This window comes from Rhinolophus ferrumequinum, chromosome 6, assembly GCF_004115265.2.
Source record: "Rhinolophus ferrumequinum isolate MPI-CBG mRhiFer1 chromosome 6, mRhiFer1_v1.p, whole genome shotgun sequence".
In the NCBI taxonomy this organism is placed as follows: domain Eukaryota; kingdom Metazoa; phylum Chordata; class Mammalia; order Chiroptera; family Rhinolophidae; genus Rhinolophus; species Rhinolophus ferrumequinum.
The window spans coordinates 34637226-34655600 of record NC_046289.1 but is presented as its reverse complement, the minus strand read 5'-3'; the positions used below and the strand labels follow the sequence as shown (position 1 = coordinate 34655600).

General features: G+C 34.7%; 1 protein-coding gene across 3 annotated transcripts in view; it reads left to right on the top strand.

Moving 5' to 3' along the window:
• The window catches only part of PCNX4 (pecanex 4), a 37616-nt gene extending 19546 nt beyond the window's left edge, over positions 1-18070 (top strand). For all 3 annotated transcript variants that reach the window (XM_033109177.1, XM_033109176.1, XM_033109179.1), the window contains 6 exons: positions 108-230; positions 2715-3075; positions 5568-5671; positions 8670-9703; positions 10072-10258; positions 14827-18070. In XM_033109177.1, coding sequence (XP_032965068.1) covers positions 108-230; positions 2715-3075; positions 5568-5671; positions 8670-9703; positions 10072-10258; positions 14827-15078 — 2061 coding nt within the window. In that variant the 3' untranslated portion in view covers positions 15079-18070. The remainder of the gene's footprint in view (positions 1-107; positions 231-2714; positions 3076-5567; positions 5672-8669; positions 9704-10071; positions 10259-14826) is intronic.
• The last annotated feature ends 305 nt before the right edge of the window (positions 18071-18375 follow it).

Here is an 18375-nt window from a genome sequence, read left to right as displayed (position 1 = left end):
CACTTAAGAATATTTTCCTATTCCTAAACTTAATTGTGATTTTGTTTCCTCTGTTTATCTAGATTATCAAATTCTACCTAATAAAGTGGGTAATTTGTGTATGGCAGGTATGGCAGAATACAGAAAATGCTTTATTGGAGACAGTCATTGTATCAGCAGTACACTTGTTGATCTCCAGTACAGATGTTTGGTGGAATAGAAGCCTGGATACAGGAATCAGACTCTTACTGGTAAATGTCTTTTTTAACAGCTTCATTGAGATGTATTTCATATACCATAATCTTACGCACTTAAGCAAGTGTGTAGTGCAGTGGTATATATTCAGAATTTTGCAGCCATCACCACAATCTAATTTAGAAAAATTTTAACACCCCAAAAAGAAACCTCATATGCATTAGTAGTTATTCCCCAATCCTACTCTCCATCCCATCCAGCCCCAGCGGCCATTAATCTACTACTTTCTGTCTCTGTGGATTTGCTTGTTTTGGGCATTTCACATAAATGGAATTATGTAGTCTTTTACATCTGGCTTCTCACTTATCTGTTTTCAAGGTTCACCCATATTGTAGCATGTATCAGTATTTTATTCTTTTTTTATTATATTCTTTCTGATATTATAAATGGTATTGTTCCTTAATTCATTTTCTTGGCTTGTTTATTGCTATGGTATAGAATACAATTGATTTTTAAAATATTAATCTTGTATCCTGAAATACCACTAAATTCCTTTATTAATTCTAATAGATTTTTAGATTTCTTAGGATGTTCCTGTATATAAGATTATGTCATCTGCAAATTAGAAATAGTAAAGATAGTTTCACTTCTTTCTTTCCAATCTATATGTCTTCCATTTGTTTTTCTTACCTAATTGCCCTGGCTAGGACCTCTAGTATAATGCTGAATAGAAAAGGTAAGAATGGACATCCTATGAGGAAAGCATCCAGTCTTTCTCCATTAAGTTGATGTCAGTCTTTTACCATTAAATATATCAACTATTGGTTTCTCATACATACTCTTTATCGAGTCGAAGAAATTTCATTCTATTCCTAATTGTCTTTTTATCATGAAGATCGTTGGATTTTGTCAAGTGCTTTTTCTTTGTCTGTTGAAATGGTCATGTGGTTTGGGTCCTTTAATCTATTAACATGGTATAATACATAGATTTTTGGTTATTAAACCAACTTTGCATTACTGGAATAAATCTCACTTTGTTATGCTGTATAATCCTGTTTATGTGTTGCAGGATTTGGCTGGCTAGTATTTTGTTGAACATTTTTATGATATATACATATATATATTTATATATATATATGTGTGTGTGTGTGTGTGTGTGTGTGTTTGTGTGTGTGTGTATGACAAGATATATATATATGTAGCTTTCTTTTCTTGTCATGTCTTTAGTTTATGGTTTAGATGTTATAATAGCACAGACCTCATAAAATGATTTAGGAATTTCATATTAATTATTCTTAAATGTTTTGCAGTATTCAGTATGTATCATAAATATTTTGTAGTATGAAAGCAATCTGGGCCTCAAATTTTCTCTATGGGTAGCTTTTAAATTACTAACTCAATTTCTTTACTTGTTATAGGTCTATCCTGATTTTCTGTTTCTTGAGTTGGTTTCAGTAATTTATGTCTTTTTGGAAACTTGTCAGTTTCATCTAAGTGCATACGGTTGCTCATGGTATTCTCTTATAATCCTTTTTTATTTTTTTCTGTAAGATGTTAATGTTACATCTTTCTTTCTTGATTTAATTAATTTGAGTCTTCTCTTTTTTTTTTCTTGGTAGATCTAGCTAAACACTTGTCAGTTTTGTTAATCTCAAGTAAACAGTTTTTGGTTCCATTGCTTTCCTCAGTTTTTCTATTCTCTATTTTGTTAATTTCCACTTTAATCTTTATTTATTATTTCCTTCCTTCTGCTCACTTGAATTTTAGTTTGCTCTTTGTTTTCTTATTTCTCTAGTTTCCTTAAGGTGGAAGATTAGGTTATTGATTTAAGATCTTTCTTCTCTTTTAATATGGGCATTTAAAGTTATAACTTTCCTTCTGAGCACTGTTTTAGCTGTATCACAAGTTTTGGTATGTTGTTTTTGTTTCATCATCTCAAACTATTTTCTTGTTTATCTTGTGATTTTTTTCTTTGACCCATTGTTTATTTAGGAATATGTCTTTTTAATGTTCAAATTTTTTTCTATTGTTGATTTAATTCTATTTTGGGTGAAAACCATACTGTACATGATTTATATAAACATACTTAGTATGATTTCAATCTGTTGAGGTTTGTCTTATGACACTTCTCTTTCTTAATCTGTAAAATACTCTCTAAAATAGGGATAAATTAAGGGCAGTTGCTTAATTATTTACCACTTTTAGCCCTCATGACTTAGCAAGCATGTCATATGAAGCTTAGTCAATCTTAAGGTATAGATAACACTCTGTGAGCTCTCTTTGTACTACTTTTTTTTTTAAGGAAGCCAAAACTTTTAAAAAGGTGGTCTCATTTATTAATTGTGAAGTTGGAGCAAATTATAACAAAGAATCTCAAAGGTTATTTCCTCAAAAATATTGAGGCAATAAAAAATTACACAGTTTTCCTTTTATGATCTTGAAAATTCATGAAATGAATAGAATAGAGAATAAGAAAACAAGATCATATTTAAGAATAAAAAAGATTCTTTAAGAATAAAGAAATTTTTATGTCTCCACAGGTTGGTGTCATCCATGATCGTCTGATTCAATTCATCTCTAAATTACAGTTTGCTGTGACTGTACTTTTGGCATCATGGATGGAGAAAAACCGTAGAAAATCAACTACCCCTTTATGTATACTCAACATTGTCTTCTCTCCCTTCGTGTTGGTCTTCATAGCTTTTTCTACACTTCTCTCTTCTCCTTTACTCCCCCTCTTCACCCTTCCTTTGTTCTTGGTGGGGTTTCCCCGACCTACTCAGAGTTGGCCAGGAGTAGTGGGCACTGCAGCCTGCGTGTGTGCAGATACTGTCTACTACTACCAGATGGTCCCAGGTTTGACCGCTGCACTGCAATCTGCAATGGTAGCTGGAAGTTTAGGTAAGTAAATGGGTTTGTGCTTAAGAAATCCTCACTAACGTATTTAAAGTACAAAAAATGAACCCACAGAAACAGTCTTTTTTTAATCCAAGCATTTTACAGATTCTAATACTTTGATATGTAGGCAGAAAGACTAAATATGAAATAGAAATATATCTCCTCTTTATTTTGATATAAATGAAGTTATAAAAGAAAAATACTAAGGGAAAATTTCATTAAGGCGATTTGACAATTTTTAGAAAACATTTTCTTGAATAAAATCAGGTTATAGTCCCACCATTGAAACATGAAAACACGTTATCTCCCAAATTTTCCATGATTTTATAATGAGTTCATATCAAGTAGATACAATATCTTAAAACAGAGAGTGAAAACTAGGTTTATATAATATCAGATTGAAGAGCTTAAGGGAGTTTGTTCATGTCTTATTAGTTATTGTATAGCAACTTCAGCAGTCTGACAAGATTACAGAGCAAGATAACATAAAAGCTTTGATCATTGATGAGTGGGCTCCCAGAATGAAATGCCATGCAAATTAGTGAGATGTTTGATGAGAATGAACTAATTACATGATAATTATAATTTTATAATTTCATCATACACTAACTGCAAATTCAACTATATTATACTTCTGAAGGTTGGTTTTAGAAAAGGTATAAGCTCATGACAATAGTGTATTGTCTCCTGCCATATGCCTTAGCCCCTGAAACATGTTTTAGAAATGTCTCATGACTTCCTAGTAAACTGATGCAAGGCAGAATAGCAATTAAAAATTAGAATTTGAATGAAATATTTACTTGGGTTGAACTTTTCTATTTATCTATGATTATGTTAGATAATGTATAAAAATCTTTATCTTTGTATTATAATTTTTTATGAGTAATTATTTTTCTTATAGGAAATATTCTATACTTATTATACTGTTATCCAGTTCCAATTAATTTTTATTACACAATGCTAATGCCACTTTTAAAAATACCTGTAAAGTTAAATTCACATATGAAATAATACCTTAGTAATAAAATAGAAATTATACTTAATTTTCAAATCAATTACACTCAACCAAGAAATGTGTTATAAAGTATTTCCTGGGGAAAAAATGAGGTAACATTTTACACACATCTGATTGGCAAAAATGTAAAAAATCTGATATTACCAAGTACTGATGAGGGTATGGGGAAGAGGAACTCGCAAACCCTGCTGGAAGGTAATATGTAAATTTGTACAACCACCTTAAAGAGTAAATTTTCAGTCTTGTAGTAAAGATGTACATATCCCATGGTCTAGGGACTCTACTTTTAGAATCCATGATCCAGTGATTCCACTTCTAGAGAAACACTTACACATCTGTTTTGGGGTCCCTAAGACCATTCCTACCTAAGTTTTATGATTTGTAGAAGGGCTCACAGAATTCAACATGTGGTTGTACTCACAGCTAAGATATTTTTATAGCAAAAGGATACAGAGCACAATCAGCAAAGGGAGAAGTCACATGAGATAAAAGAAACTAGATGGAAACTTCTAGGCATCCCCTCCCCCCCAAGTGGAGTCACACAGAATGTGCTTAATTGTGCTTAATTCTCCAGGAACATGTTGACAATGTGTGATCTGTTGACTACTAGGGAAGCTTGAGACTCAGCGCCTAGGGCTTTTATTGGGGGATGGTTATGTAGGCCCCCTCTGCCGAGCACGTACCAAAATTCCATACTCCCAAAAGGAAATCCAGTGTTCAGTATAAACTATATTGTTTGCACAAACAGTTTAGACACAAGAGGCTCTATCAGTTAGCATGGTGAGAATGCTCTTGAAGTACAAGTTCTCAGATGCCAGTCAACAGCTGACTTTTAAGCAGGCCTTTCAAAGGATAGCAGTCAATTTTGCTATGTTAACTCTTTCCTGTACAAGCAAACTTGCACAAAGATGATTTCTGCAGCATTATGAAAATAGTGAACAATTGGAAGCATACAATGAATTTTCAGTGCAGTTACTGTGAATGACTGCAGTCGACATGAACAAATCTGAGATACAATGTTGAGAGAAAAACTAAGTTTTAATTTGATCAGTGTAGTAGATAGTATTTTATGTAAATTTTTAACACCATTAAAACATTTTATATGCATGTATATAAAAATGTCCACGGTGTTTTAAATCATTAATGTGAAGTTCACTTTTATATACAGTTATTTAATACTTTTCCTAATATATTTAACATGTATTTAGGATTTTATATTGCAGGATCTAATATATTTGTCTGGAAAATATGTGCTTGACTTCTTATGCATTATCACCTGTGGATTTTTATTTCCAACTGCTCCTGTAAAGAATTAATTTAATGCCTCCTGATATGCAATGAATAGTTGTTTCTATTCTTGATACAAAGGGAGGGTCAGAGGAGTTGTGAATTAGTTCCAAGTGTGTTATCAATTTTGAAGACTGACATGACAAAATAAAACAAGCTTGAACAATTACTTTTTCTTTTTAATTTCTTTTAGGTCTCCTCTTACCTGGGTCTCATTATTTGGGCCGTTTTCAGGATCGTTTAATATGGATAATGATTCTAGAACGTGGCTATACTTACTGCTGTATTAACATTAAGGTCAATAAGCATTTGAAACCTCTGTAATATTTTTATAGTATGTGTGTAAAATTTTACATGTTGTGTACACATCAAACATTTAATAGCTCAATTTGAAAGAGTATATTTTAATGACCTGTGAAAACACCTAGGGATTTTTAAAGTATATTTCAATATGCACATATTGATGGACAGACTAGTGTTGGCTGTGTGATAGAGCCTAATAACAAAATATACCTTCCCTCTTGGCATCCAGTCCTGTTCTTTTTGTCCCTATCTAGTTAAACATCTCAAAAGTGAGACTCAGTAATATTATTTTCACTCCTATTTCATATAAGCATTCTCAATTTAACCTCTCTACCCCTACCTGCTATTCCCTGTTTTTCTCCTTCCTTTTAGAGGAGAATACCTTATTAGAGTTGCTTATAATCATTACCTCCAGTTTTATTTCTTCCATTTTCTCTTCAACGTACTCTATATTTTTGACCCTATTGTCTGCCTATTGCTCCACCAAAAACTGCTCTTGTCAAGGTCTCCAGTGACTGTCAGATTGCTAAATCCAGTGATCAATGCTCAGACCTGGTCTTACGTGACCTGTCAGCAGCATTTGACACAATTGATCTCTTCTTTTCACTTGTTTCACGGGTTAATCCTCCTTGGTCTCTTTTGATGGTTCGTATTCTTTTGCTTGACCTCTTAACATCAGAGAACCCTAGACCCCAGCAGTCCTTGGTGACAAGGCCATCCTCTGGTTCCTTAGCCCAAAAAACTTCAGGCTTTAGTCCAGTGATATTTGATTCCTCGTTTACTTCTCTACCCCACATCCAATCCAACAAGAATTCCTATTGGCTCTGCCTTTAAGCCATAGCCTACATCTCACCCCTTCTCACTACCCTGGTCTCAGCCACCTTCATCCTTTCCCTGGATAATTGCAGTAGCCTCCTAATTGATCTCCTGCTTCTACCTGTGTCCCCCCATAGTCTATTCTCAACTAGAATGATCTTTAAAATCTAAGTCAGATCATGTCGCTTCTCTACTCAAAACCCTACAGTGAATCTCTTCTTTCACTCAGAGTAAAACCCAAGGCCCTAAATGGCCAGGCTCCCTCTTTCCTCTTTGGGTTCATTTACTACTTTAACCCTCTCACTCTACTCCAGCCTACTGGCTTTTCCCTCTCCCTGGAACATTCTTCCTTCAAATCCACACAGCTAACTTCACCACCTTTAAGTCTTTCCTCAAATGTCACCTTTCGATGAGGTCTCTGGCCATCTTATTTAAAATGACTTTCCCACCCAGCATTCCCAATGCTCCTTGCCTTGCTTTACTTTTCCTTTATTTTCATAGCACTTATACTTTCTAACAAATTATATAATTTACTTATTAGTTTTGTTTTTGATTACCTGTGTCCCTCTACTCTCTAATGTAAATTCACAAGGTTAAGGATCTTTGCTTTTATTCGGAGTATATATTCTAAGCCCCTGAAACAGAGCCTGGCACATAATAGGGCCTTCATATTTGCCGAATGAATAGTGAATGAGTGAATTTTTTGTCTTAGCACAGATTGGATAAAATTGCTGGTGACTAAAAAGCTATTCCTTTACTCCAGTGGTTCTCAAATTGCAGTTCCCCAGATTAGTATATATTAACATCTCCTGGGGAACCTGTTAGAAATGGAAATTCTTGGACCGCACCCCAGACCTACTCTAGAGGAGGTCTCATCAATCTTTGTTTTAACAAGTCTTCCAAGTGATTCTGACTCACCTAAAGTTTGAAAACCACTGCTCTAGTCTAACCTGTACCAGTAAAAGGCAAAAAAATCATGTAAAATTTCAAGGATGTTTTTATTCTATTTTTAAAGTGGTATGGTTTTATAATACCTAATAATGTGGTTCCTTTTATTGGTCTTTTGTGCTCCATGACATATGTAGTATAAAGACATACCTTTTGGTAGCAGTCTTTTTTTTCTTCCTTTTCAATTTTTTTGGACAGAAGCTTGCTTAGCTATACCATCTACTAACATTTATATAATGCCTTGAAGTTTACAAAGCACTTTCATTGCTTACTTTACTCTTCACAACCCTGTGTGCCAGGATTATTTTTCTTTGAAAGAGAAGGAAAAGGAATCTCAGAGAGGTTATGTGACCTACTCAAGGTTGTGGACTAGTATCTGGTAGAGTCATGATTCAAAAATGGATTCTGATGTCATATTTCATGTCTTCTCCATGGATCATAATACAACCTGACAGGATTACCTTTTATTAAAGGCACTGATAGTCTTGTAAAAACGTATAAACAAACAATAGTAGTAATAAATAGGGACATGGTACATCCTCTTCAAGTGATTCCTTCCAGGACCATAATTAAAATGTGTTTAAAATTCATATAAGAATATTCACAATATTCTTTTGTTCAACATATATTTTTGCATAGCTACAATGTGCCACGTAGTACTGGTTTAGGCACTGCAGATATAGTAATAACCTAAAGAGAGATGCTTTATGGAGTTTACATTATAGTTGGCAGAATCAGACAATAATCAAATACATAAATCTGTATTTTTATTATTATTATATTATAGTAAAAAAACTATGCATATCCATACAATAGAATAATGCTCTCACATAAACTAGGATGGAAAGGATACTATACTGCTGTGCATATTATGTAATTGCAATTTTACTTTTTTTCTCCAAAATTTTTTATAATTTAAAAAGTTTTTAATAAGGATGACTACAAATACAGTCTTTTAAAATTATGATCATAGTCAATAAAATTGTTCGGTTAATTTTTATAATTTCTTTTGAAATAGTGAGGTTATTTTTTATCTCTGTATCCAACATCAGATATGTTAAGTGCCATTAAGTTTGACTTAACGTGTAGCTCTTGAGCTAGAGAAAATTTTTACATTTTTTGGTATTTTTATTTTGAGAATCTAACCCAGGGACATTTACAAAACTCATCGCTTTTCTTTGTGTAATAAGTGATCATAAACTTGAGTACTTTTTAATTTCCTCTTTAGGGGTTAGAATTGCAAGAGACATCCTGTCACACTGCTGAAGCTCGAAGAGTTGATGAAGTTTTTGAAGGTGCCTTTGAACAAGAATATACAAGAATATGTTCTATTAATGAACACTTTGGAAATGTATTGACACCCTGTACTGTTTTGCCTGTGAAACTCTATTCTGATGCAAAGACTGTCCTATCTGGCATAATAGATTCTCATGATAACTTAAGAGAATTTAAAGGTGACCTTGTTAAAGTACTTGTGTGGATACTTGTTCAGTACTGCTCCAGAAGGTCCAACATGCAGGAGAATGTTCACAAAACTGAAAATAAAGGGAAAGCATCTCTAATAATCCTGCCTGCTTTGAATACTTCACCACAAACCCAATCCCCAGATGACACAGATAGTTTAAATTCAGAAATTTCAGATAACTGGTCTGATGATATTTTTGGTGATGAGCCAACCACCAAAAAAGGAAAGGAAGAAAAAGATCAGTTGAAAGTTTTGCAAAGTATAAATCTGCCTATTCCAGGATCAGTAGAATCACAGAGTGTTGATGATCATTCTACAGGCAAAGTTCCTGAAAATAGTCTTTACAAAGCAGTTCTAGTGGGATATCCTGCTGTTGACAAAGGAAAACAGGAAGACATGGTGTACATTCCTCTCATGGAGTTCAATTGTTCTCATTCTCATTTGTTAAGCTTACCTGAAGAGTGGATGTCTAACTGTTTGCCTAATTCCAAAATGAGGGAGATGAGCTCATTATTTCCAGAAGAATGGTATCAATTTGTCTTAAGGCAGTTGGAATGTTTTCATTTGGAAGACAATGTCCCAAATGTACTGGAAGAAATTGCAAAGGACATGGTTTTAAAAGACTTTTATGTTCGAGCAGTAATGACTTGTTATTGTAGTTTATTTGGAGTAGATAGTACGGATCCTAGCCCTAGTCATATACTGAGAGTTTACAATGGTGTTCTGCCTTGGTCTGTTGCCTTGGATTGGCTGACGGAAAAGCCAGAACTGTTTCAGTTAGCACTGAAAGCTTTCAGGTAATTCATTTTGATTATATATAAGTTGTAACATTGGCAGAAAAATGTTGATTTTTAAAATAACCTAGAAGGAGATACACCTTCATTTCTAATTTTTAAAAATAATCACTTTCGTAAAAATGAAAAAAATAAATGCTTAGTATGTATTGTGATTATATCAAGAATATACTTTAATTTGTACCTCCTTTTGTTTTCTTTCTGCGGAGAACCTGTTTTTCATGTGGATTCCTTCACTTAAACGCCATCATTTCTTCCTTTCTATCTGAAATACGTATTTTTTCAGTTTAATGTCTTAAAATATTGATTGAACAAAATCTATTTCTTCTATAAAGTTGATAAAAAATTTAAAATCTTTCTCCCTTTTTTAGGTATACCCTGAAATTAATGATTGATAAAGCAAGTTTAGGTCCAATAGAAGACTTTAAAGAACTGACTAACTGCCTTGAAGAATATGAAAGTGACTGGTACATTGGTGTGGTATCTGATGAAAAATGGAAGGAAGCAATTTTACAAGAAAAACCATGCTTATTTTCTCTGGGGTATGATCCTAATATGGTAAGTTAAAAAAGTATTTGAACTAAGTGATAGAGATATGATATTCTATGTATAAATACATTAGTTAGATTTATGGCATTCATAATCATCATTTTATGGTCAACAGTTCAATCCTAAAATGACTAATTATTTGCTTTTACAAATTTAATAGGAGCCAATTAAAAATGTTGTGTAGCCATTATACAATAACTCACCTATAAGATAACCAAGTAAATGTAATTTGCTATTTGACTAAAAGCATTGTATTCCTATGCTAAATTCAAGTGTATGAATTATCACTTTAGATTTGACTCCTAGAAGAAAAATTAATTTTTAAGTGGCAAAGTATTTCTTTTGCTGATATCTATACTTTATTTGAAGCATAACTGACCTGTGAAAATTAAGAAAGACTCCAAATAGTGAATAGCTTTTTTAAGATTTAGTACTTGTTCTCATGCATTTAAAATGTCATCGAGTGTGCACAGTGTGATAGATTCAAAGTCATGAGCTTATTATGAGTTCCACATCTGGCATTACAACCTGAGAAGCTCTGCAGATGTGCTCCCCAATGAAAATGATGAAAGTTATTTAAAAAAAAACAACCATTTAAAGTCTTGGAAATGGTCCTAAAAGCATTAGCAAATGAAGAAACATTTATTCAAGAAAATTGACTAAAACCCAGTAAGTACAGTGAAAGGTTGTAGTATTTGAATCAAGACACATTTTCTTCCACTTCAGTAAGACAGAAACTTTCAGACTGGTATGGCCAAGAATACAGCTCCCTCTCTCTTTACCTCCCAGTTGAGAAAACTGTTTCTCTGAGAGAGGCAGGACTTCAGCATTTCTCATCTTATTCTCAGCTACCTGTTGTGAGGCTAGGTTCTGAGCATGTGTAGTCAAGAACTCCTTTCTAGCCAACTCAACTCTTTGAATAGAGGCTTTAACATGGACATGTTGCCACTGAGAATATTGAGGCCCTGATCACCCTTGCCTATCTGTAAGATGGAGTTTCCATACTGGGAGGGCAAGCCAACACGACCTTAGGTAACTGCTCCCCCTCTACCAAGCATTCATATCCTAAAGCAAAGATATCCCTCAGAGAAGCAAACACATACACTAACTCAAAATGGATTAAAGACTTGTACATATGACCTGAAACCATAAAACTCCTAGAAGAAAACAGATGGTAAGCTCCTTGACATACGTCTTGGTGATGATATTTTGGATTTGACACCAGACATAAAGAACTCATACAACTCAATAGAAAAAAAAACCCTCCAATTTAAAAATGGGCAGAGGATCTGAATAGACATTTTTCCAAAGAATACATACAGATGGCCAACAGGTACAGGAAAAGGTGCTCAACATCATTAATCATCAGGGAAATACAAATCAGAACCACAGTGAGCCTCATACCTGTTACATTCTCATCAAAATGAGAGTGACAGGTATTGGCAAAGATGTGAAAAAAATGTAACCCTTGTGCATTATTAGTGGGAATGTAAATTGGTGCAGCCACTACTGAAAACAGTATGGAGGGTCCTCAGAAAATAAAAAATAGAATTACCATATGACCAAGCAAATCCACTTATGGGTATCTATCCAACGGATATGAAAACACTAACTTGAAAGATCTGCATTTTCATTGCAACATTTTCATTGCAACATTATTTACAATAGCCACGAGAAGGAAAGCAACCTGTGTCCATTGATGAATGAGTGGATAAAGAAAATGCAGTATACACATGCACAGACACATACACAATAGAATACTAGTCTGCCATAAAAAAGAAGGAAATCTTGCCATTTGCAACAACATGATGGACCTTGAGGACATTATGCTAAATGTAATAAGACAGAGAAAGACAAATATCATATGATCTCACTTACATGTGGAATCTAAAATTTAAAAAATAATAACTCATAGATACAGAGAACAAATTGGTGGTTGCCAGAGGTGGATTGGGGGGTGGGCAAAATAGTTGAAGATGGTCAAAGGTATGTGCTTCCAGTTACAAAATAAATAAGTCTTGGGGATGTAATATACAGCATGGTGACTATAATTAATAATACTGCATTGTGTATTTGAAAATTCCTAAGAGAGTAGATCTTAAAAGTTCTCATCACAAGAAGAAACAAAAATTTATAATAGCGTGCTGATGGATATTAACTAGACTTACTGTGATCATTGCACGATATATACAAATATCAGATCATTATGTTGTATACCTGAAATTAATGTAATGTTACATGTTAATTGTATCTCAATTTAAAAATAAAGGAAGGTATGACAATCTCACATCAAATAGAGAAAGAATATCAATACAGATAGAAATTATTTTAAAAAAAATAAAAAGAACCAAATGACAAATTCACTAGAGGGAAGCAACAACTGGCATAAGAAAGAATTAGTGAACCAGAATATTCTAGATCAAGAGAGATTACGCAAACCAAAGAAGAGAAAGAAAAATAATGAATAAAAGGGAACAGACAGAGAAAGATCCAAGATGGTGGAATAGGTAAACACTGTGCCTGCTTCCTTCTGTGAACACATTGAAATTACAACTAGATTAGAGAGCAGTCAACCTGGAGAACCACCTGAAGTCTGGCTGAACAGAAGTTTTATAATTAAGGATATGAAGCAGCGGCCACGTCGAGACTGATAGGAGGGGCAGAGACCCAGAACAGGCCTCAAACCTCCATATGGTGGTTGAGAATCAGGAGGGATATCTCAGCATGGAGGTTCCCCCCAGAGGGCAAGCGACCCAAGCCCCACACCAGACTTCCCAGCCCAGTGTAGAGGAAGAGGAGCCCCTACAACATCTGGCTGTGAAAAACAGTGGGGATTCTGACCGACCTGGTGAAACAGAAGGCAGCGGGAAACCTAGCCATCCTTTTAAAGGGGCCTTGCACAGACTCATTCGCTCTCAGGCACTCACCCTGAGCTCCAGCGGAGGGACGGTCACTCAGGGGGCATCAGAGGCATGCGGGGGTCAGACTGAGGTGTGTGGCTTTGAGGCGAAGGCTGGAGGACAGTCGTCATTTTCCCTATGTGGGGTCCTCCCGTGTAGCTGTGCACCCAGCAGGCGAACGCCATCTTTCTTGTGTTTAGCCCGCCCCCACAGGCCAAATCTGAATCTGATTGGTCTGGTGAGCTCTGCTGCTCTGTCCTAATAATTCATTGGGACCCTGCCCTACTCAACTCCACCAACGCAGGAGGCCCTTTCTCAGCAATCATCTACCCTTCCCCACATTGCACTCTTTCTTGAAAAGCTATCAGAGTTCATGGGCTCCAGGTGGGCAGTAACTGGCCTCAGGTGTGCTCTGAGACTTTTGCTGAGTAGCTCCAGGCTCAGCACTGGCACCAAACCAGAATCTACATTAACCTGGTGACCACAACTTTTCCCACTCTAGTGGGAGACCCTGCCTCACCCAATATGCCTACCACATGAGTCTTTATCAGCGGCTGAAACTTAATGGGAGCCAACAGGTGGCAGCATGCCTTGGAGTATCCTAGCTTTTTGCGAAGCTATCCCAGGCCCGGTACTGGTGGTGGCAGTCCTCAGTTCACAGTGTAGCCTCTCCCATGAGCCTCCAGGTTTAGCACAGGCAGTGAACAACTGTGGATTGCTTTGTAGCTCCTACCAGGTAGTCCCCAGCCAGTACCTCAAATGATTAAACATAGTGTTACCATATGACTGAGTTAGTCAGTTATTCCACTCCTAGGTATATGCCTAAGAGAAATGAAAACACAGAACCACATTAAAACTTGTATGTGGATGTTTATAGCAGCAGTATTCATAATTACTGAAAAGAGGATATAACCCAACTGTCCATCAACTAATTAATTTTTAAAAATTGTGGTATATCCATACAATGGACTATTATTTGACCATAAAAAGGGACAAAGTACTGATTCTTGCCACAACATGAATGAACCTTGAAAACGTGCTAAGTTAAAGAAGTCTGTCGCAAAAGACCACAGATATGATTTATGAAATTTCCAGAATAGGCACATCTATAGAAAGTACATTACTGGTTGTTTAGGACTGGGGGAATGAAGGTATAGGAGTGTATTAGCTAAAGAGTACAAGGTTTCTTTTTGAGGTCTTGAAAATAATCTAAAATTGACTGGTGATAGTTGTACATACTTGAATATACCAAAAAAAACTGTTGAATTGTACACTGTGCATGAGTAAATTGTATGGACCATGAATTAATCTCAGTGAAGCTGTTTTTAAAAAGAGCCTATGTGGATTGTCTACTGACTAGTACTTATGACTTATGCATTACTGAGGCCAGGTGGGATGAAGGAATAGAGAAGGACAGAAGTAGTGAGATTTTGATGTTTTGTTCATTGAGTGAAATGGCTGTACGGGTGTTTTTCCTCTGATACTTTATTCAGAGTTACGAAATAGAGGTGATTCTTGATTCTGAAGACAAGCAACTCGTGTGTACATTTTAATACACCACTTTCTGTTTAAATTTGCCTCGATACAATGGAATTATTTTCTAAGTTTATAAATAAAATATAAAGTCCTGAATATAATCTTTTTTCTCCCCTCCCCCACCCCTTTTATACTTTAAAGGGAGTTTACACTGGGAGAGTACTTACCCTTCAAGAATTATTGATCCAAGTTGGGAAGTTAAATACTGAAGCTGTTAGAGGTCAGTGGGCCAATCTTTCATGGGAACTGCTTTACGCCACAAACGATGATGAGGAACGTTACAGTATACAGGCGCATCCACTACTTTTAAGAAACCTTACAGTACAAGCAGCTGATCCTCCCCTGGGATATCCAATTTATTCTTCAAAACCTATCCGTATACATTTATATTAGAGCTCATCTTGAGACTTGTAAATGTATTGTCATCAAATGTCTACTTTTTCATTTTAGAAGTGACAGTGTGCTTTCTCATAACTTGACTGAACTTCCTTCTCTCCCGCATGTCAGATGCTGAGAAAAGCTAAGCTCTATAAAGTTGATTCTCTTAGCTATCTTAATAGTTAAAAAAAAAAAAAAAAAACTTTATGTCCAACATAAAAGTTAGCACTGTTGGCCAATATTTGTGCCCTATGGATTGTGGTAGGCTTTGGTAAATATAAAACATTTAATAAAATTAAATTTTTTAATGCTTTCTTAAATGGATGACAGGTGACTTGCCTTACAAAAGTCAACAGCTGTGTAATTTTCACATACCAAAAAGACACACATATCAGTGTTTTGGAGTAATCATAGTGGATGCTATCGAAGGTTAATGTATATGTATTTATTTGAAACACAATTAAATTTTATAGTATTTTTAAACTGGTGTTTTATTTTACCATTTAACATGGTCTGATTATTTTTATATAATTGTGCATTTTCTTTTCATATAATTCAAAAACCTTTTAAAAATGTAATAAAATCTTCCAATAAAATATTTTCCAAGTATCCTTTTGATATATGTGAAAGGAAAGGGATTTATCCCATTCATCATTCAACTCACAGGATTAGCAACATGAGAGCAGACTGACTGCTAGAGGACATTCCATAGATCTGGCTCCTTATGCGTTTCTTTTCAACTGAATGTACTGCTTCTGAAGACTTACCCAATAGGACTACCAGTTACTAGTGTCTTCAGGTATCTGAACTAAAGGCAGAAAGAGATGGGAGAAAATTTTTTCATAATGTCATTAGGATTTTATTTTTATTCTCCAGCTGCATATGAACTTTTTATAGGTACTTATAAGGAGGATGAACAATGAATGACTCTGCATTACTTGAGACACGGATTTCTTCAACCCCTTACTTTATTTACAATTAAATCTACAGTAGGCTCCTATGTTGGGAATACAGTAATACATCCTCTTCGAAAATGATGGAAATTATTTGAAATGTACTGATGAGATCTTTATTGTTATTATTCCATTTATTTAGTATGTGGAACAGTTCAATCCAGCAATGTTTAAAGAATAACTTTTCGGACTAATTTTCAATTAATGAATTCATGAGATTTGTATGGCAGTCATTTTTGGGGAAGCAATATAGTTATTAAGAAGATAGGCTTTGGCGTTACACCTGAGTTCAGATCTTAGGCTTATGATTTATACAACTGAGATTTACTAGCTGGACAATTTTATGTATTTTTGTCTGCTGTGAACATTTTCTCTTACTAAAAACACTCTCTGTAATTATCAGTTTTAATGACTGTGTAACACTGATAGATACAACAAATAATGGACATTTTAAGTTGTTTAAAGATTTTCATTATCATCATGCCAAGCCATGCTTTCCCTTTACCTTGCATCCTCCTCAAACTGTTCCCATGTCTATTTCATTCATGGCCAAGTTTCCTCATCTTTCATTCAATTGTCAAACCATTCCAGTCTGATTCCATTTCTACTGTTCCCCCAAATAAAATTTTTATTAAGGTCACTATTTACCTTCATATTGTCAAACCAACGAATTACTTTTATATTCTTATTTGTCCTCTAAGTAGCATTTGATGTTTTTGACCATTCCTTGAATCATCTTTTTTCCCCTTTTGGCCTTCCCTGACACCATATCTTCCTTGTTTTCTTCCTATCTCCCTGCCTAAAAGCAGCTTTGCTGCTTTTCCTCTTCTACGTTACCTCTAAATTTTGGAGGGAGACACCCTAATAATTGACCACACATTGGATTGAGACCTCAAGGACTACATCCTAATTTTAAGGGTGAACAAAAATATAGATGGTTTGAATCTTCACAATCCCTAAAGGTGGATTAAGGTGACCGTGGATTTCTAGTGTACCTAGCCACTACCCAGAGCAAATGTAAATCTTCTCTGGACTGATCTTTTAAGTTATTTTTATAATTTTTCATATTTAATGTTGGACAATCTGAAAGAAAGCACCTGAGGAGGTAAGACAACATGATCAAAATCCAAGAGAAACAGTAGACAATAGGAACAGACCCATGGGGGATCCAGATAATGGAGATTTTAAACACAGGCTTGAAAATTATTCTGTTTGGTACATTTAAACATACAAAACACAAGATTGAAAGTTTCAGCAAAGAATTAGAAACCAGACAGGAGAAATGACAAGTCCCAAACTGAAAAAATACATTAATCAAGTTAAAGAACTCTGAATAGATTTAACAGAAACTGGACACAGCTAAAGTAAGAATTGGCGAACTAGAAGTTAGGTCAGAAGTAATTATCTGATATGAAAACTGACAGAAAAGAATGGAAAATACAATGAGAGTATAAGAGTATATCAGATTGCCTTGAGACAATCTAACATACAAGTAATTGGAATTCCAGAAGGAAAGGAGAGAGAATGTGGCAGAAGCAACATTTGAGGAGATAATGACTGGAAATTTATCAACTTTTTAAGGGCCATCAATCCCTGCAAGACCCAAGCATGATAAAACCACACCCTCACATATCAAGAAAAAATATATAAAAAGGAAATCATAAAATCAGCCACAAAGCCCTAACAGACATTATCAAAGGAGCAACAATTTTATTAAACTGATGATTAACTTCCCAATAGAAAATATGGAAACCAGGTATCAGTGGAATGATAAATTCACTTAAAAACAGTAACTGCAAACAGAATTCTATACTCAGCCTTTCCCCCAAAACAACTCTTTTAAGAATGAAAGTAAAGACTCTTTCAAACCCAATATATTCAACAGCAGATTCTCATAAAAGGAAACAAGTATAGAATATTTTTCATGCAGAAGGGAAATGATCCAGAAGCAGCTCAGGGATACTGGAAGGAATGAACAGTAATAGAAAAAGATAAACATATGGTTAACTATATTAATAGTGATGACAAAAAATTGTTTGGAGGTTAAAATAAATGTTAAAATACATGGCAAAAATAGTATATACGTTGGTGCAGAAGTTGACACAGAGTTCTAGATCCTTGTATTATCCTGAAAGAAGATATAAGTGCCAAGAAAATTAGACTTTGCTATATTATCTATAGATAACCACTAAAAAATTTAAAAAAAAAAAACTGTAACTATACTTTAAAAAAAAGTAACTGAGGGGGAAGTATAATAATAAAGCAAAAAAGAAGAGAAAGATAAAACTTACCAAATTATATACTTCAAATACGTGCAGTTTATTGTACATGTTACACTTCAGAACAGGTATTAAAAATA